The sequence below is a fragment of the Panthera leo genome, chromosome C1 (genome assembly GCF_018350215.1).
Source record: "Panthera leo isolate Ple1 chromosome C1, P.leo_Ple1_pat1.1, whole genome shotgun sequence".
NCBI lineage: Eukaryota > Metazoa > Chordata > Mammalia > Carnivora > Felidae > Panthera > Panthera leo.
In genome coordinates, this window is record NC_056686.1 from 119,494,118 (window position 1) to 119,512,922 (window position 18,805).

Here is an 18,805-nt window from a genome sequence, read left to right on the forward strand (position 1 = left end):
TGCGAGTCGTAACTCCGCTGATTTTTCTTTCAGAGCCATGGCCTCCCCTGCTACCCGGGAGCAGTTTTTACGTCAGATGGAACAGATTGTAGAAGGAATTAAGCAAAGTAGAATGAAGGTCAGATGGCTTTTTTCCTATAATACAACCTGGATTTCATACTGGTTTTAGAGAAGGCCCTGGGAAGAGCAGGCCTCTTCTGGTTGACCTGGGGATGTGCTCCCGATCCTGAAGACACATCTTCAGTGTCTACAGAGTGGGTTCCCACCATACCTCTGACCCTGCAGTGGGCAGGGCCAGCTCCAAAGGCAGCTGGTGTTCCAAGGCAGCTCCTAACAGTGGCTCCTGTGGACTGAATACCCACTGTGAGCTAAGCATGGTGCTATTCCTCCTAAAAGCCTTCTTAAGCAAGTAGTGTTACCCCCATTTTATAGTTGAGGAAACCCACTTTCACCAGTAGGCGAAGTATTCTCTTACCCAGAATCTCTTCTTCACTGGATCTTTGGCCTGAAATTCTACCATTAGAGATTCATTTCTTAGGATCTTGAGAGTATTTTAGTTTTCAGAAGTCCTCTATAAAAAATGCATATAATTGTCAAACTGAATTCTAAAGTGAGAGGATATTATGCCTCAGAAATCAGAAGAGAGAAGAGGAATTGATAGGTGTTGTGGGAGTTCTAGAGATAGTTACAGAGAATCATTCAGCCTGGGGCCAGTATGGGGTTTTCATCGCTTTGTGGCTGTGCACTTGGGCCATTTTGATAGTAGTAAGGAAGATTTGATGACTGTCTGGAAACCAGATGTAATTCCAGTTTTCTACTGTGATAACCAGATGAATCCTAACTAATAGTTCCAAATCTCTTACTTTTGGTCCACTTAAAAAATGGATCACACCAGAGTGGTCCTCAGGCATGGCAGTAAAACCTTCTGGGGACTTAGGTCATCTCCTCTCATGAGCTAGGAGCAAAGTGGTCCAGTGAGCCATGCCAGAATGTAAACACATGAAGGAAAGGATACCGGTAGGACTTGTCATCATAAGAACTCACAAAAAAGACATTCAAGCTGCCTGTAATCTCATCTCACAAGAGATGAACTAAGGGCAAAATATCTTTATATCCCTTTCCCTAGAGAAAGGATTAATCTCCCATTAATGACTTCAATAAAATGATGTCAGTGGAGCAAAAAATAAAATTATCACTTAGTGGCAAGACTATTCAGCCACAAAAACGAAAGCAGTCATGAGAATGTACACATACCCAATGCAAGACAGTCCCTTGATGACCTAGGGTGTAACGTAGAAGGAGGACAAAGAATCTAGCTAAGTGCAAGCCTTTCACAACCCAGATCCCAGCGTGGTGGACCTTTCCACCCTTGCCATGCTCCTCCTTGGGGAGCTGCTCTTGTCCGTAGGAAAGAACACTAGGAATTTATTGGGTTTTTTTTCCTTTGGCTTCCCCTTCCTGTTTACCAGGAGATAAGTTGTAAAGACAGGACCATGGGCAGAGAGGGCTCTCTTTTTCATGTCTGCATCCCCAGTTGCGAATACAGCACCTGACCGTGGTGGGCTTTTAAGAACTGTTTGCTGAGTGAATGATTTCATTCAGTTGACTCTAAAGGCAGTTCTTAGAGAGGGTTTGGTGCAAGTTTGAATATTGACTGGCACTTCAAATGCAAGAAGTCTGTCTTTGCAGAACAACATTCATTCAGATGCATTTCTTTTGATGTGTTTGAAAAACCATCGCTCTCCCTATCCATGGTGGTACCTGCTCAGAGTGTATGTGGCAGGGGAGTCAGTGTCCTCCCAGAGCATGGACGTCCCCAGGCACAGAACGGGCAGGTGCAGAATATACACAGAGTAGACCATAGACCAGCAGTGCCTACAAATGATAGAGAAGGTGTTTATGGTGCATCGAAGGGTTCCTGAGTAAAGAGATAGTCACATACTGGCAGGCATTTTGACCTGATCCTGAGGAGAAGTCTCTGGATTTCTGGAATACTGAGAGCAAGTGCCCAGCGTAAGAAGGGGTTCCTGACCTAGAGTGTGAAGGGGGATAGGCAAGGCATGAGAACCATGTGCTTGGGCTAGGGGTGCTAGGACAGTGTGAAAATAAAACTCAGCCCTAAGCCAGCTCCTGATTCTGAGAGCAAAGAAGACCCTTACACTTCTTACCACCAGCACTCTAGGGCATCCAGTGTAAAGACAAAACAGAGTCTTTGCTGAATGGCTATTGTAAACCAAGTGACGTGCCATTCATACAATATTTAGTCCCACATATACCTATATACACAGGTAACAAAACCTGTGATCTAGGTGATATTACCCTTATTTTGCAACTAGGGGACCTATCTTTCAAAAAGGTTAAATAACCTGCCCAGGGAAACACAAGTGACAGGAATAGGATTGCTCATTCCATTTCAGGGTTGCTACACCACCTCCCATGTGGGGTCCTGGATACACTGAAATTAAATTGATTATAGGGCCATGGTTTTTTTTTTTTTTAATGTTTTTATTTATTTTTGAGACAAAGAGAGAGCATGAGCAAGGGAGGGGCAGAGAGAGAGGGAGATGGCAGAATCTGAAGCAGGCTCCAGGCTCTGAGCTGTCAGTACAGAGCCTGATGCGGGGCTTGAACTCATGGGCTGTGAGATCATGACTTGAGCTGAAATTAGACACTCAACCAACTGAGCCACCCAGGCACCCCTGTAGGACCATGTTTATATCACTGGGACATGGTCAGTCATGGCCAGACTTTCTGCTGGAGGACAGAGCAGGCAGGAAAGGCCTGGGGTCGATCTGCCTGCTGTGCTAGTTAGGAGGTAGGGACCCAGTGGAAAAAGTGTCTGGCAGCTGTGAGAACTGGGGTCCAGCAAGTAAGAGCAGTGGGAATTGTGGTAGGAACCATTTTCATTTGGGTGGTATCAGGAAGCCTGCCAGAAGGGAGCACGGGACACACTGGGGAAGGCGGGTTACCAGACTCCAGACCTGGGCGCAGGTATGCGACAGGTGCCCACGTGCAGACCTATAGAAAGAGGAGAGCAGGGTCTCAGGATTAGGTCACCAGGAGACTTAGGAGCTGTATACATGGTCAGGAGCAGACCGGGCAGATGAATGCCCCTGTGGGGTGGGCCTTCCCCCGAGCAAGGTTGGAAAGGGCTGGGGGGGTGCACCGGGTCACACTTCACCCACGTGATCAGCCCATAGCATGGCACGGGGCTGAGTGCGGAATATGGTGCAGCCAGTTCGACGTTACCCTGTGTCAACTGTGTAATCCCTCCCAACGCGTCACTCAGAAGCTCTGTTCGGGCATCAGAAGACCAGTGAATTCATCCAGCGCGCTCTTGACCACCTGCCACCAGCCAGGCACCAGCTCACCACCATAACTTTCTGCCCAAATGTCACTTCCTCAGAGAGCGCTCCCTGACCATCCAGTCTGAGGATGCCACGCATGCTCCTCTCTGTCTCCCAACCCTGTCATTCTCTTCACAGTACTGATCACGGGTATGAATTTGCACGCGGAGCTCTGTGTAAGGTGCTTGGTTAGTGTCAGTCCCTCTAGCATGCACCCTCCGTGGGAGCAGTGACATTGCCTCGTCACCACAGCATTTAGTGCCCAGGGTGTCCACACAGTATTTGTTGAATGACAAAGCTGTTAGGTACCTTAGGAAAGTCTCTCTAACCCAAATCCAGCCTTTATTTATGAGGTCACCATCCTGGAAACAACCTTAATTGTGTGTGACTAGAAAGATGGGTGAAGTTAGCAAGGTGATCAGGAATATTGTATAGTTTTAATTGTAGGAATTGTACAATAGTGTGAGAAATACTTGTGCTAAATGAAAAGGGAACTCAGTTATTTAAATAGGAGTTTCTCAGGCTCAACACAATCAATATTTTGGACCAGGAATGACTACTCCTTGTTGTGTACGTTGTAGAATGTTTAGCAGCATCGCTGGCTCCTAGCGGCACCCCCTCATCACAGGTGTCTGTCCCCAGACATCGCCTCATGCCCTTTGGGGGGCAAAATGGCCCATGGTTGAGAACCACCAACCTGTTTGTTGTGAAACTGTAATCACACATACATACACACACAGGAACAGTTAGTGCCCAATGATAAGAAAATTGCTGATTGCAGTAGACAAGCCTCTATGTAATGTCATGCAAATAATAAATCCCAGAAGTAATGTATAGAAGGTAAATGAAGTCCACAGAAATGTTGGTAATACTCACCTTTTGGATGCTGCCAGCAGCCCTTGGTCACAATAGACCTTTTCATCACCGTTTTCTGAAATGTTTCAACAGATGGAAAAGAAGAAGCAAGAGAACAAAATGAGAAGAGACCAGTTGAATGACCAGTACTTGGAACTGTTAGAAAAACAAAGGCTGTACTTCAAGACTGTGAAAGAGTTCAAGGAGGTAAGAGGAGGGTTGGGGAGGGCATGTAAGGCTATGGGGGGGGGAGGGGGGAGGGGGAAGGGGGCACTGGGAATGGATTCTCTGGTTTTCCACTGGTCTGTAATAGCAGCTTGGCGGTGTGATCCCAACAGTAACGCACGACATCTAAGTGGTTCAGGACTGTGTAGTTCGGGGGCCCATCTTGAGTCTCGAATTGAATGTTTCAGAGACAATGATGTCTTTATTTTCATTCCTCTGACATTTAATGAGCATATCAAACTCACAAGGAAAAGCACTATCGGCCTGCATCCAGAGTCACTTGGAAACAGCAGTTGTTCTAAATTCAGGTCTGGAATAAGATGGGGAGAGACCTTGAGAAGCCTGTGGAAAGAATGAATTTTGAGCGTGGCGGGTTTGGATTCAAGCTCTACCTTTACCACTTACCAACTGTGCACTTGGCCAGTGACTTAATCCCTCCAAACCCATTTCCTCGTTGCTGGGTTCTGTTGGGTCAGGCGAGGGATGAAAGCATCTAGCACTCTGTCTGGCTCCTGTCACACCCAACACTCAACTGAATTTTGTTGGTCTCTGTCATTTCTGCCTGCATTTGGGCAGGGTTTCTCTTCATGGGTCCAGACAGAAAAGTGTTTTCCCTTTGCTTAAGAGATTTTCCAGAAAAGAGACTTCATTTTGTCACTTTCTAGGGTATCAGCCACTTCATTTTCAGGAATTCCTCCCCCCTTTCTAGCCCAAATCCATGTGGTTTCAGTGAGTTTGGAAATGGCTGAATATAGAGAAGCTAGAGGCGTAGTTGTATCCTGGTGTTTGGTCTACAGAATAAAAAATATAATCTATTCATACCAATAATTTTGTTCTATATATTTTTAGACTTTTCTCTCTTCCTTCCTTTCTATCCTTTTTCCTTTTCTACTTCTCTTTCCTTTTTTTTTTTTAATGTTCATTTATTTATTTTAAGAGAGAGAGAGAGTACATGTGAGTAAGCAGGGGAGGAGCAGAGAGAGAGAGAGAGGGAGAGAGAGAATCCCAATGCAGGACTCGATCCCAGAACCATGAGATTGTGACCTGAGCCTAAATCAAGAGTTGGACGCTTAATTGACTGAGCCACCCAGGCAACCCTCCTTCCTTTTTTTTTTTTTTTTTTTAATTTAACTTTTGGGAGCCACAACCCATAGACATTTTGAAATCTTTATACTTTCCATAAATGTTCTTCCAGCTCCTACCAGGCCCCTGGGGGTATATCAAGACCCAGTGCCTATGTCAAGGAGCTTATTTTGTGTTTGGGGGGACAGATAACAAGCTAGGAAACAGAAACCCTAGTAAACAAGTATTAACATATAAGAAGTAATTTCACTTTTTGCCAGGGGGTTGGGGGTACTAATGGAGATGGTGTGGTTAGGGAAGATCTCTCTCAGATGAAGACTTGGCCATGGGCAGAGCAGGAGTGAGACCTAAGGCCAGGCAGCATGGGAGAGTGACCGGGTGGTGAGGTGCTCTTGGTAGGAGCCCCTTGTGGTTAGCAGGGGTTGGAAGGGCTAGTGAGCTAGCGGGCAAGGATCAAATAGGACCTAGAAGAGCTCTTTTTTGCCCTTGAATGCAAATAACTCACAAAGAGAAAAGGCCCAGTGGAGAGGAATTACATTTCAAATATTGTTTGGACATGTCAGCACTGCCCTTTTGACAGCAGAAACAAAAAGCAGGTAAGTTGGGGAGGATGTGTATAAGCTGTCAAAATCAAAGCAAATAAAAGCGAAATGGAAAAGCTCAGGGCTAAAGGCTTAGGGTGACCTCCAAAGGAAACAGTTCCTTCAGATACATTAAGCATCAAGATTTCTGTCCCGGCCTCCTCAGGCACAGACACTCACATGTCAGAGGGCAAGGGAGGGTCTCTCCAAGCCAGCTGAGACTCCTAGACCATGTCCTTGCCCATGCCTATTTTCTTCGGTCCAAAGCAAGTTGGAGAGATAAAGGGGAAGGAGAATATAATATGTCCTTCAGACAGCCACATATATTTCATTTAAAGGACTTACCTTTTGGGGAAAAAAACGCATACTTTCTTGTTTTACAACATTAAAACTGATAGTATGTACTCCTTTTTTTTTTTTTTAATGTTTTACTTGGCAAAACTTTAAAATTAGTCATCGCATGTCAGTGTCCCCACATCTCGAACCTTTTCCATAAGCTCCTCTGAGGTAACCTGGCCCCTCTTGGGGCCCCCACAGGTTGAGGGGGAAGCGACAGTGGAGGCCAACTTCCCTCTAGTTCCCACCCCATCCCTTTAGCCAGGCTGATTCTGCTATGTTACATATTGCGGTACCGGTCAGATCTCATTGGCAATAGATGCACAGTTTGGGAAGGCAGACTTTCATCCCAGGGCAGAGTCTGGGATGACGAACCCTCTCTGTTCTGTCCTCTTTCTTTGTCTCTCCCCAACCTGCCTGGTCATCTACTCCTGGGTTCTAGATTCCCACCGTATCCTGGTCTCTGGCACTCATCACTTCGTGCAGAGCACAGTTATCATCGTCCAGAGCATGGCCCTTGGCCACATTACTACTTCTGCTTCATTGGATTTGGTTTCCTCCACATTCATCGAGCTCAGTGGTGCCCCTCGTCCTGACTCCCAGCCTCCTCTGGTATCGAGACCCCTGACCGTGTCCAAACTCCCACGGGCTTGCTTGCCCCAGCAGGGTTTGTTAACAGCAAGGCTGCCAGGAAACAGCACATACTCTGAAATCAGTTTAATGGCCAAATTGCATTAATTAACTACGTCCCTGAAGCACAGCCTCTCCTAAGGTCACCGACCCAAGATTTCAATTCTAGCCCAGTGCTGAGGAATGCAAACCATACATTTTCGCGAAGCTGGCTTTGAGTGCATAATTTCGAGGGGGCTAAAGTGCCATGTCTAGCACATAGTGGGCCCCATACGCTCTTCAGTAGGAAAGAAACAGAATCAAGGGAGGTATTTTCCCTTTTCTTCTAGAAAGAAATGCCTAAGGGACCCTTTCTGTATTTGCTTTGAACAGACAGATGGTGTCATTCTGTGGTTTCCCAAAAGGCCTCCAGTAGCTTGCATGAAACTTAATCAGGGCTCACACATACCAGGTACAGCCAGAGAGTTCAGGCACCGTCTGAGCGTTGTGTGGTCCCCAGAATTATCCCTGCTGGGGACCCTGCCACAGGAGCACTTGGATGCTTCTGAATTGTTTTTGCCTCATTTGAAAGTTGAAGTGGGTGACAACTGAATGTATTTAGTCATTGTTTTGTTGTTTTATCTTTTTGTTATGGAAATTTTCAAAAAATACACAGAAGTAAAGAGAGTAGTTTAATAATAAATAGTATGACTACCTGCCTGTTCTTGTTCCATACCCACCCCCGCACCCCCCACACACACACACGCACTCTGTCTTTGGCTGGAGGTTTCCTCCCCAAGCAAGTCTCAGTAACCCATTTTAAAAAGGAAAACTTTGTTCTCTAGTCCAACAAATGTTACTCAACTTCTTTCTCTTCCCACCCCCCGGGAAAAAGTAACTGCCTCCCCCTCCAGAAACATGTGCTCAAAAAGTGTTAGAGTACTCTGCTTCTGACAGAATAATTCAGCCTTACCCCAGGCCCGGAGCCCAGCTATTCCCCAGCTCTGAGGAGAAGAATAAGTACCTACAGGGGAACTGGCACTTAGTAAAAAAAGGGCCACTGCAGACATGAGCCACAACACTGCCAGAAAGAACAAAGGGCCTCTGGAGAGCTGAGAGCACATAGCCAGGCCCAGAAAGATGGAAACATTGACTCTTGGGTTCTTGGATGCAAGGGGTTGAAGGGTGAAAGAATTTCTTCCCCACAGGAGAATCCCCAGGAAGCATGGCTACTGGAGGCCTGGCCTCACTCTCAGGCCTCAGGCCTCAGCCCTCCAGCTTGTGTGTCCAGGCCCTTCCCACTACCATGTGCACCTCTCAGTTTAAACAGGGCTCCTGGTGACATGGCCAGAGGAAGGAGGGGACACTGTTTGCCAGCAGATGGAGGTATCAAGGATATCCTGAGCTATCAAGTCCAGAGGGAACAAGAGGGAAGGAGGATGCCTAGTGAGAAGTTTTGGAACGTGTTTAAGGAAGGGGGGATACAAAGCGATGCAGAGGTGACCTTGCGCCACTGGACATCAGATTCCACACACACAGGATGGCACCGGTGACCTCCCTCGGTCATCTCCCTCAGGACGTGCAGTAATGGATTTCAGACAGCTCAGTGTTAAAAGAGGAGGTGTCCCTCGATGGATTTCTCTCACCCTGTGTTCTGTGAGTTTCTTTCTTAAAGCCAAGGATATTCTTGACCTTCACTGTTGTCAGAGTAAGAACTTTGCTGTGTGTTCTGCTTGCTGTGTGAGCTGGGTCACTCCTTCGGCAGCTGGCTCCAAGGACCTTGCCCCCTTCTTATCGTAGTGGTCCAAGATTAGAACATAAAAGTGTCTGCTTTCTGCTGCTGTCCCCTTGAGCATTTCAGTGACTTCACGAAGTCTTGCGATGACTGTGCCTAATCCTCATCCAGTTCTCAGTCTGACAGCCCAGAAGCCAATTGTCATTATAGTTGTTTTGGCACTGAATCAGGTGCACGTCTCCAGGAAGTTCCGTCGTGCTGGTGGCAGCGTGCAAGGGGGCCGGTTTAGTCAGTCAGTAGCTGTCTCTCCTGGGACTGGGGGAAAGGTAGTAAGACCGTCAGGTTCACGTGGGAGCTCATGTGGTCACCACCTCTTTGCATGCCGTCTCTCTGTTCCTTTCCAGGAGGGCCGCAAGAATGAGGTGCTGCTGTCCAAGGTGAAAGCCAAGGCCTCCTGAAAACTCCCAGACGTCATCGTATGTCATTGTTTTTTGTTTTTTGGGTTTTTTTTTAATGCCATATATCAACTACAGGCTGGTGAAGTGGTTCCAAACACTACAGTAGAGAGATGCACCTCAACACTCTGGGTACTTCCTTCCTCCCATTTGCTTCCGTTTCATCTCTCTGATGCCGATGGAATCAGACAGTGTGCACCTGACGGCTTGGATAATGCCCGTCGTCCTATGAAGAAATGTGGGCCGTATTTGTTCTGTGTCAGTTCAACTTTTGTTTCTCCAGTAACATTGCACATATGAAGGTACCTGTATCTGTATGGACTCTCTGAATAAAAAGGAATTCGTTTGTTCAGCAAATGTTAATTGAGCAAGCAGTGAGAAGTAAACCCTGAGGGAAACAGATGTGTAAAACACAGGCCCTGCAGCTCGGGCGCCAGCAAGGAGCCTGGGGAGCAAACGTAGCCCGCTGGGCCCCAGAGCTTGGTCGGCTGAGATTTTTTTTTTTTTTAGTAAACAAAGGCTTTTAGCTGAACGACCAGCCCATGTGAGTGGTGGTCTTGTAGGCCCTTCACTTACCTGTGTGCCTTTTGTTCCTGCCCCCCCCAGATGGCAGCCAGCGGTCGTAATGGTGTAGCAACAAGAACGAGAGCTCAGTGGCCGCCGCTGCTTCTGTTCTTACACAGTACCCAAGTTTACTTCACCAAAAATTGCAAACAGGGGCCTCACACTGAGGACACCTAAATAAGCATGACACCTTCAGACGCTGTTTCTCTCTTGAGTCACGGCCAGATGTGGCTGGTCTTGTGCACCCCCCTCATTAAGAGCACATTCCGTGTGCGCCACATCTGGGCAGATCATGGGCGGATCACAGAGGTGAGACACAGACACACCATTCACTGAGGTCCAGAGCAGCATGTGATAGATCCCAGAGCGACTGGCCATGAAGAGAAACCAGAGGGCGCTGGACGAGGCAGAGCAGTGAGGTGTGCAGAGATCCGGGAGGCCTCGTGGAGGAGGCAGGACGTGGGCTAGGTCTGAACGGAGAGTTGCATGTTAATAGGCAGAGACAGGTGGGAAGGTCAATTTGGATAAAGTACAACTATAGTTAAAAACACGAGAGGGCGCAGGGGGAGTACAAGTGTGTTTCTTGGGAAAGGAGTGGATAGGCCCGTCTCTGCAGGAAAGGCAGGCTGGGATCAGCTTTTGGGGGCCCTTGAAGGAAGGCAGAGTGGTGGACTTGATCCTCTGAAAACGAGCAGTCCAAACCAGACACGGAGCTCCGGCTGCCCTGGCTGCCCGGGCTCTGGCAGCTCAGTCGTGTTCAGTTAACCCCGTGTGAGGTTTGCTTCATTCCACATAAACCTTGCACCCGTACTCATCAGCAGGTTTGGACCATGAAACAGAAAAGCTTACACGTGTCAGGCAGGTAGGGCATTCGGGGCAGCCTCAGGAGCACCATGTTTTAGTTCCCTAATGTATGCATTCAGCAGATGTGATGTGGACAGCCTGAATGCTCTCGCGCTGGGTGAACAACACCCGTTGGTGTCTGCGCCAGGGCAGCAAGGCCTGTGTGATGAGGCTGGAGCAACACTGTGTGATCTGACGCTGCCCTGTGCCGAGTGTGCTCTTCCCAGGCCGTGTCTGTCTCCCTCCGGCTGCTCCCTCGGCCGCGGTCATCTGCAGATTGATTTTTGCAAGGGCCCCGTGAAGCTGAAGCAAGTGACACAGCCAGAAAGCAGGTGGCTCTCTGAGGACAGGGGAGGGAGACGGCAGTTTGACTGCACATTGTTTTAGGTTCAGGGAAACATGCGTGTTTTCTTGTCGAGAAGCACGTAGACCCATCCCTGACAACGCAGGAGCAGTTATGAGATGATGTGTGCAAAGGTGATGGGAGGAGGAGTGGGTGGTATTCTGGGGTTCGGTCGCCCGCCTCTCTGCTGTCGGGGAACGTATGGCATGACTAATCCAAAGCAACTAATAATGCTTTTTAAAAACGAGGGCGTGTATTGGGCTATGTTTCCAAAAAGTTTCATTTGATTGGGTTTTGGTATGGGGGGTATCAGAAGATCTCTTTTCCCCTTTTAATTCTACAAGACCTAATACAGGTTAGTTCCTATTCCTTGGACGCTTCTGGAGTTAGACCACAGGAGCCAGTCTCGAGAACTCCATGTTTGCCACAGATGACCCACAAAGTGCAAATTGCCTTTGTGAGTAATTAGGACATTTAAGCGTGCCTTACAGCCAGGCCTTACAGGTTCAAGTGATGCCCAAGGCCCCCTTCATTTCAGAAGCGACTCAGGGGAGTTCCTCCCAGGACATCTTATGTGCCCAGAGTATGGCTGCGTATTCAGCTAAGCCCACAGACTGTTCTGGAATTAAAAAAAAAAAAAAAAGCAGCAGCAGCAGGGACACATCCTTAAGTTACTTTTATGAAATGAGGAATGAGGTTTCCCCAGGAAGCATTGAGTTGTCCCTGTTCGGCCAGAGCAGTGAGCTTGTTTGGCAGCCTTCCCAGGGCTGGCCGCCGGGTGCCCCGACCTTCTCCGTTAGCCTCTGGGTCAGGGGCTGCCCTCCCCCATGTGCATCGCACAGAGTGCACGGGGCTGCCTTGGTTTAAACCCCAAGCAGAGCTGCTGAGCAGTCCAGACTGGAGGACCACAAGGCATCATATCTCTTGTCCTTGGCCCGGATTCGGTCTCAGGGGTCAACTGATTACACTTAGAGGGAGGTGTCAAATGTTAGAGAATGCTGCCCAAACTCCACAGGAGGGTCTGTTTCCATTTTGAACAGAGAGGGCAAATTCTAAGTTAGGCCTAAGTCCTTGATAGAGCCTCAGGTATACGGTTGTAACTAGGTCCTGGTCCGTTGCCCATGTCCTGCGGGTACCCAGGTCCTGCCACTGTCTCCGGAGTCTGGCAGCAGGCCTAGAAAGCAGAGGGGCTGGTACCGAGAGCAGGCCCCTCTCAGGCCGAGGAAGCGCTCTCTGACCAACGACGTAGCTCTTGAGACCTCCCGAAACCAGGAGCAGAGGATAGGGAAGGCCTCAGGCAGCCCTCTACTACCTCACAAAGCACCGTCCCCACGACCTCAGGCTGAATATTGATGGCCCCGACCACATCTGCAGGGACCAAAGCAGACCTACTGGAAAAGGCACTTTGGGCATCAAGCAGTGGCCTGTAAACCTGTGCCGCCTCAATTCCCATCACCTGGGCATGGCCTTGTCCTGCCCTCTGTGCAGGTGACTGACGATCAGTGCACAAGGGAAGTAGACGTTCTAGCAGTAAGCTTTAACGGTTACTTTGACTGGGCCTGAGAGGCAGAGTTGGTTTGAATATGCTTTGAGGAAGAACATTAAGGAAGCACTTTATGATTTACTTGTGGCCAGTGTTGGCTTCAAGGCACAGCAGTACAGTGAAGAACCCCAGCAGGGTGAGGTGCCCGTCGTCTGTCCGTGTGGCTGGGCACGAGTCGGGGGTGCCCTATGTGAAGCGTCTTCAGAGCCCCCCAGGCCTTGTCTTAGTCCTTTTCCCCAAGTCCAGAGCATTTCTTCTAAAGCACATGGCGGCAGGCCAAAAACACTGTGTACAAAATCATGTTGTCACGGTCCCCAGTCTTCTCATGAGAAATGTGTAAAAGCATTGGGGGGATCTAGTAGCCGAACTTTGGCTCATTTGACAATGTGGGGAATACTCTGGGTTTTTCACATCAGCCTTACGTCAGTTCCTCAAAGGCACCAAGCTCACAACCTGCCCGTGGCTCTTGTCCTTGCTGTTGCCTCTGCCTGGACTGCCGTCCACCCAGGATCGCGGGCAGTGGCTTTCCCTGACGGCCCCATCCTCCACAGACCCGCTCACTGTCGGCCTGCAGCCCTGACCACGTTCTGCCCTCTCCCCTGCCATCTGTCTTGGTGGCACTGTTTGATCTCTCAGTCCTTTGCCAAGTCTGTTGCCTTCCGCCCAGAGTGGAAGAGCAGTGAAAGCCAGGACCTTGGAGTCTCCCCAGAACCTGGCTTGGGCGAATGGCCAGGAAATCCTGGTTGGATAAAAGAGCTTCTCTAAATTGTGACTTTGCATCCCTGTATTAGCAGAGTTCAGACGGAAACTTCATCTGATTTACGCTTAGTTTGAGTACAGGGAGACCATTTGATTCAGCACCTTGAGAGGATCTCTCAGAGTGTGTTTGTCATAGTCTAGCCTCGAGGCTGGGGATGACAGGGGTGTCAGGGTTTCAAACCTTTCAGAGGAATTGCCTTTCACATGTTTTCTCCCCCCATACGGTGGGAGGGAAGTAGAGGGAACATAGTAATTTGAGAGATCAGATCACGAGTAGGCTTGGCTCACGGCATGTCATGAACCTAAAGGTAACTTGACTGGTTGAAATGACTCAGCCGCATGAAGCCAACAAGTGGGGCACAGCGCTGGGATGCCGTGTTGGCAGAAGTAGCAGCCGCACAGCGTCCGTGGAGGGCAGCTGACGGTATCTATGGCAAGTGCCAACGCACACACTCTTTGAGCCAGCGATGCTGCTTCTAGGAGTGTTTCCTACGTACAAGGATTTTCACCGCAGCATTGTTTGGAATAGCAAAGAGTCGGAAACTGCCACCAACATAGGGCAATGGTTAAATAAAGTATGGTGAATCCACGCAGTGGGGTGTTCGGTTTATAAGAACAGAGTCGCTCTGTATGCACTGCCATGGGATGATCCCTAAGGTGCATGGTCAAATGGGGGAAAGGGGGCTCTTGGTGTGCTAGTGTTTGTTTTGGGAAGGGGGAAGAGGATGGAGAAAAATGTGTGTTGATGGGTGTATATGCGTGTGTGCGTGCATACACATATATCATGCACACCTGCTTGCATATGCCTCGAATATCTCTGGGAGGGTACACGCGAACCTGTCAGCCTTGCTTGCCTCTGGGGAGAGGGGTGGGAATGACTTTTCACTGTATACCTTTTGTACCTTTGGAATTTTATACCATGTACATGTATTATCTATTCAAAAAAATAAAGTTTTTAAATTTTAATTTGATTTCGTTTTCTACAAAATAGCAACACGACAGAAGATCCTTGTTGGGTAAATCTGCTCTCCTTAGGAATTTAAAGCCCTAGCCCAAAGTAATTAATCTCTCATGTTCTTGGGTCTTGGGGGAAATAGGGAAGCAAGAAGGGAGCTACCTTCTAGGTAGGACAGCTCTAGGGAGATGGTTCTACGCCAGGTGTGTGTGTGCATTGGGTGATGGGGAGGGGACAGGAACAGGGAAATGGGACCATGAAGTGGCTGTACCCTGAGAACAGGCCAGGTTGGCTGGAGGATTGCTTCTCTCTCATGAGGGTCACGGCACAGCCCCGTTCCTCTGGCTTTCGGGGTGCGAAAGATGGAGATAGCACCCATGAGTCATGGCCCAAGGGAGCCGTGCCTGCCCCCCCTGGAGACCTGCTGTGGGTGGGCTTTTCCTCACCCCTCTCTCTGGCAGAACTGATTGTGTCCAGCCCCAGGGGAGGAGTCATGACGGCCATTCTCAAATAGACTGTTTCTGTTGGCCAAGAATTTGTTTGTGATGGGCATCTAAGCCCATTTTGGCCCCATCATGCTTAGGGAGGGGAGCTTCCTGCTTGGTGGTCAGATGCATTCGGAGAGCTCGCATTCTTGCACATTGTCGGGGAAGGACAAGGTGTCTGGAGCAACCTGGGCCATCTTGAGACCGTGAGGACAGAGAAACCCCACAGACTGAGCTTGGCAGATAGAACAAGCCGGACTTCCTGAAGGCACAGCAGGCCTCTGAACCAACCTGGGGATCCCACACCCCCATATTTCGGGTTCCATGAGAAAAATAACTCCCATTCAACCAACAAATAGTTGAACTTCGACTGGGTCAGGCCCTGGGAATGCAGCAGTGGACAGAGCAGACAAAAGAACGTGCCTTCACTACCCTCCCGTGGGGGAGCCGTGCAAGGAGGGCAAACCGGGTAGGCCGTACGGCATTACTGCCTCAGCATGCTGACTGCGGCCCAAGCCTCAGGAGTGCCTGGCTCAGCCATGATGGTTGCAGTGTTACAAGGAGTTAAGGACCACCCTTACATTCTTTACCGGCTTTTCTTTCTGGAAACTTCCCCAGGGCGCCAGTTAATCTGCTGGCTACTGGAGACATCACACCTTGTCAGGGCCGGCCCAGCATCAACGTCCTGGTGCCATCCAGGCTCACCATAAATGTCACCAGAGCACCTGCTTGCAAAATGCCTCCTGTCCCTCACTGCCTGTTCCATCTGACTCTTAGCCGCCCTAATTTTCTTTTAATTCTATAAACTGCACGTTATTTTGTATGCTTCTGTTTTATTTTTGTCATGCGTAAGCCAGGTGTGGGTTCTATGGCTTAAACGCTATGGGCAGCTACGCTGCTCTGCGTGAATATTGGCAGATATTTGGAAGATAAGGTTTACGTGGTCTCGGCTTGATTCGGGGAAGAAACCATGTCTTGCATTTTCTAGATTTGTGGGCTGTTGGGTTTCAGAAGTTTGAATCGCTATTGTTTTTATGATCAAAACGTCCCATCCGGAAAAAACTTTCTCGGTTGTTTGTCTCTTCTTTCGGGTATCAGTGTTCTCAGCATTAGATAAACACCAACAAACAAACGCACGACCAGGGAGGAAGGGAGCCGCATGGACACCTGTGTGAGGGAGATGCCAGGCAGAGGGAGTTGTGAGGGGAAAGGCCTCGGGGTAGGAGCGGCTGTGTTAAAGGGGAGAAAAGTAGCATACTTTATCCATTACATATGACTACATTATAAAATAAAACCATTGGTTTAGCCACAGCCTTCCTACAAGCCTAGAACTTTGTGAAACGAGATTCTGACATGAAGACACCGTATGATACCTTAATCAGGAAATGAATCCCAACAGGGAAGAGACTAATTCCTCCTAAACACCCCCTACCCCTGTCTTAGTCGTGTTCCTCAGGCAGATTTGAAGCAGAAGAGAAACATGCTTATTAAAGAAGTTCCTGGAATGTTCATTTTAAAGCGGATACTTTGCCAATAGACTTATTTCTAATACTCTCACTAAAAGGAATTACAGGTGCATCCTTACATAAAGTCAGTCATCAACTGATCTGTTTCAGAAATCTATGCATTTTGTAATTACAGTGAGTGGTCAGGGAAGGCCTCACTAACTGAAGAGAAGATTCAAGTCTGAAAGGTCCAACAGAAGTTGCCACCAAATTAACAAGGAAACAACCTCCGTTTCCAAAGGACTCAACGTACATCATTCCTTCTGCCTGGGATGCTCCCATCATGACCCTGTGTTAAGTCAAAGCCCAGGCCAATGGAACACAATCATAAAGCATCCCACCCAGGCGTAAGAGTAAACAAAACATTCCACAAGTCCCCCGCTCCCGCACCCCCCCTCCCACAACCCTCCCTAGATCCTTCCTCTAAGGCTCCTGCCTAGAATCCAACTAGAACGATGCAGGCAGACCCACTAAAGCGTGTGCAGGTCTCATGCTGCAAAATGGGAGCCAACATGGAAACATGGAGTCCAGGCAGACTTCTGTTGGCTTCCCTTCACTGCCCCGTGCTTGGATGCAGGCAGCCCGGGGTCCACACACCGGTTCTGCCAGGTGTTCCTGTGTGACCAGATGCAGGCTACTTCCCCTCTCGGAACGTGGTTAAATGAGAACAATACCTACCTTGAAGGATACATGTAGGATTAAATGAGCATTTATATATGAAACCTACTACAACAGCAACACATGGCAGATGCCCAATAGATGGTACTCTTAAAATTATTCCCGATTGTGTGTTTTATGAAGAGAGAGACAGGGAAGAAGGTCTTTAATGCCGCCTAGTGTGATTCAGCCAAGAGGGGAAATCCCCAGTAGCCCCAAGCTTGAGCTCCAGCCTTGTAAAACACAACAATGTGCCTAGTCTTCTCTTCCCTGCCTTGGTTCACGGAGGATTTGAGGTGGCTTTTAGGAAATGCATAGAATATGAGAGGAAAATACAAATCGAACAGAAAACACCAGGATAGGGAAGCCCTAAGTAAACACTGGAATTACAGACTGGCTAGAAACATTAGACACAAATCTAGTTTGTGTAGGTTGCCAGTTCCTACACAGATTCCAAAGTTAGGCCAGAAATTTGGATCTGTTCTTCTTCCTGATCAAGGGAAAAATGCAAACAGTCAAGGAAAAGTCCTCATTATCATAAAAAAAAAAAAAATGGCCTTCACAAAGAATGGAGCAGATGACTACATTTTTATGTGAAATGCATTAACAGGTTTCATAAGACTAGTTCTTGAGGGGCGCGGGGTGGCTCAGTCAGTTAACAATCTGACTCTTGATTTCCCCTCAGATCATGATCTCATGGTTTGTGAGTTCAAGCCCCACGTCAGGGTCCGCACTGACAGCACGGAGCCTGCTTGGGATTCTCTCTGTCCCCCTCTCTGCCCCTACCTTCTCGCTCTCTCTGTCTCTCTCTCTCAATATAAGTAAATAAACTTCTAAAAAATTTAAAAAGACTATTTCTTGAAGCATCTTCCAATGAAAATAACATTCCAAAATGACTCCAAAAAGGCTGTCGTAGGGACATGCATAGCACCTGCGTGATGGGCCACTCTCCAGCGGCAAAGAAGTAGTGGGACCACAGTCTCTTCCCAGACTCCCTTTGGAAGCTCTCACCTGAACGGGGCTGACATGCAGCAAAGCTGGGACTGTGGATCGTCTGAGGTCTTACGGGCCCTCTATCGTAAAAACACTGAGTTCGGTGAACAGGTTGTTTCTGACTCATTCGATGACAGGATCTGATCTCAGTGTGAGCTATTTTTAGCCTTTTCTCACAGTGTAAATATTCATATATTTCACTGCACAGTTTGAGTAGAGACTGCTGCCCCCACCCCAGCTGGGGGTGTTATCTAATTTATGCAACACATACCATATTGCCTTTCTAACACTTAAAAAAAAATTCTAAACTCCAAAGCCTGTCTGGACCCAACGATTTTGGAAAAGGCACTGTGGACCTGTATACTCTGATAAACCCCAAAGTACCAAATCCCAAAGAGTATCTACATACCTCAGACATCTAGTGAGCCAATGGCAGAGGGGTCTGTTTTGTGTACATTGAAAAGCATAATCGGTAGGCAGCCAGCACTTCTCCAAAATCAGACGGACTGTGGCCTGCATGACTTGGTCCAGGAATCCCCCTCATCCAGGCCCTCGGACCCCTCCATTCCTGGGCAGCATTTGGTATTTTCAGGAAGGCCAAGATCCACTATGGAAGTTGGGGGGCTGTTGTATCTTAGTTCTACAGTAGGTGACCCTCTTTCAAAGGCATGTGTATGTGTGTGTGTGTGTGTGTGTGATCAATCATACATATGAATGATTCTGAGCCTAGAAATAAATGCTTCAAAAGTATTTTTATTACACATACAAATCCATATGCTGAAGAAGGTGGGAACATTTGTTACAGCTGCTCTCCCTTGTACAGAAGCAGAGAAAGGGCCCCACCGGGGTCCTCAACCCTGGCGACACGGTGAGATCACTTGGGGAGATTTAAAAAGCACTCGCGCCTGCAATTCACCATGCTCCCCCCCACC

At 48.3% G+C, this 18,805-nt stretch overlaps 1 protein-coding gene across 1 annotated transcript in view; it reads left to right on the plus strand.

Moving 5' to 3' along the window:
• CCDC93 (coiled-coil domain containing 93) overlaps window positions 1-14,244 on the plus strand; it is a 97,559-nt gene extending 83,315 nt beyond the window's left edge. The window contains exons 22-24 of the mRNA XM_042948498.1: window positions 34-118; window positions 4,296-4,409; window positions 9,176-14,244. Of these exons, the coding sequence (XP_042804432.1) occupies window positions 34-118; window positions 4,296-4,409; window positions 9,176-9,229 (253 nt within the window). The 3' untranslated portion in view covers window positions 9,230-14,244. The remainder of the gene's footprint in view (window positions 1-33; window positions 119-4,295; window positions 4,410-9,175) is intronic.
• Window positions 14,245-18,805: the final 4,561 nt, after the last annotated feature.